This window comes from Phytophthora parasitica, assembly GCF_000247585.1.
Source record: "Phytophthora parasitica INRA-310 unplaced genomic scaffold supercont2.56, whole genome shotgun sequence".
Taxonomy (NCBI): domain Eukaryota; phylum Oomycota; class Peronosporomycetes; order Peronosporales; family Peronosporaceae; genus Phytophthora; species Phytophthora nicotianae.
In genome coordinates, this window is record NW_008649042.1 from 274,695 (window position 1) to 276,477 (window position 1,783).

General features: G+C 43.0%; 1 protein-coding gene across 1 annotated transcript; it reads left to right on the forward strand.

Annotated features, from left to right (window-relative positions):
* Positions 1–734, forward strand: PPTG_16238 (hypothetical protein; the record flags this gene model as incomplete). The annotated part of the gene is made up of 1 exon (XM_008913867.1): positions 1–734. One exon carries the CDS (start codon positions 1–3, stop codon positions 550–552), a length of 552 nt encoding a protein of 183 aa, XP_008912115.1. The 3' UTR covers positions 553–734.
* Between the last annotated feature and the right edge of the window lie 1,049 nt (positions 735–1,783).

Consider the following 1,783-nt stretch of genomic DNA (forward strand, 5'->3'; position numbering starts at 1 on the left):
ATGTCGCTCGAGGAGGCTGCCCAGACCTTCTACGGTCTCGAGGAATACCCGTGGAACGCCGCGGCAAAGAGCATCGTGTACGTCAAGTCGCGTCTATCGTGGATCTTCGAGACGTACACGGACGGTGGCCTGGTGTCCTCCGGCCAAGTGGACCAATTCACGACGGGTGCCTACTACACGTACCTGCTTGAGATGGACGACGATGGAACCATCATCGGTGGTGAGTGGGTCTACAAATCGGACGATGACCACCCTGATTTCATTTGGTTCCCTAAGGAGAAGCCTGCTGCTGATACGGTGACCAGCATTGGTCTCAGCTACGCAGATGTGAGCATGCTGCTTGCAAAGTCCGTGGCTTGCTCGGACTCGTCTGCTTCGTCGTCCGCTGGTTCTGAGCCTGCCGGTTCCGCCGGCTCGTCATCGCCTTCGTCGTCTACGTCATCCTCGACCGCTGCTTCGACCTCGGATTCGGCTGCCAGCTCTCCGGGTGTGACGGGATCAGCGTCGACTGGCTCAGCGACGTCGACGAGCGCTTCCAACAACCAGGCTTAAGTCTCCTTCGGCGAGCTCTTTTGCTTCCTACTGTTGGAACGTTAACAGTGTACTTCTCAGAAACTAGTAGCGTAACGATGCTGTAGAACATAGAACTCTACCTTTGTTCATTCACCCCTCAAACAAACAACGGAAAACATCGCTCTCGTACTCGGATGTGAGCATGCTACTGCAGAAGTCGGTGTCCTGCTCGGCTTAAGCAGCGACACTTACATAGGTGTGACTGGTAGGTTTTGAGAGCGACAATTTTCGTCCAAAACAAAATTAAAATTACATTGAAAAACATCCTCGCTATATTTTATTACTCAACGACAACGAACTTGTAGAACTTTTGCTGTAATAAAATATGCTTGGATGGCATTCAGACGAAAAAACCATAAAATAATTAATGGTTTTTATCGTCTGAATGCCATCCCGGCCAATCAAATCACGGTAGTAGTAGTAGTAGTAGTAGTAGTGTAATCATTCGGTAGTACTACAGTAAAGTTTTTAAATTATGAGAGACTTTTTGAACTTTGAACTGTATTTTACCGTGATGGCATTCAGACGAAAAAAAATTAAATTTTTGATGGTTTTTTTCCGTCTGAATGCCATCCACGCATTTTTATTACAGCGAAAGCATTTTGTGGACTTACACGAAATTTACTTTTGGAATAAATTCCATGCTAATTTTCTTGGAAATATATTTCGGATGTTTGCGAAAATCAAATAATTTATCGTTATCTTAAAAAAATATTAAAAAATTATTCAACACTTCTCAACCATATTATAAAAATGAGAGTCGCAGATCATGGTTGACCGCCGAAAAGCATCGAAAATCGAGAAAAATGATCGTGTCAGAAAAACATATAGTCTTAAAACGATTATTTAAAAATCTTACTAACGTGTACTTTCGACTAAAGTAGTCGGAGAGTATTTTTTAATAGGAAAACAACTGACTTGATTTTTAGTATGGAACAGGGTGGTATCGTCGATACAAGGCCATGGTAGGGGGTTTGGTATTCAGAAGGGTATATTAATTGGAGCCTCCAAGTACCCCCTCCAACTTGAAGGGGGTACTTAATTTGGAAGAGTACCTTTGTATTTATCAATTATGTTGTAAGAACAAAATACAAAACCTGCCTGCATGTTTCTCGTGGAGATTCACAGCGTCATCTGATCAGATTTCGTTTATCTTACTAAAATCTTTTGCTTTACGTCTAAAATTCACCGATTCTTTTCAATCCGTAAA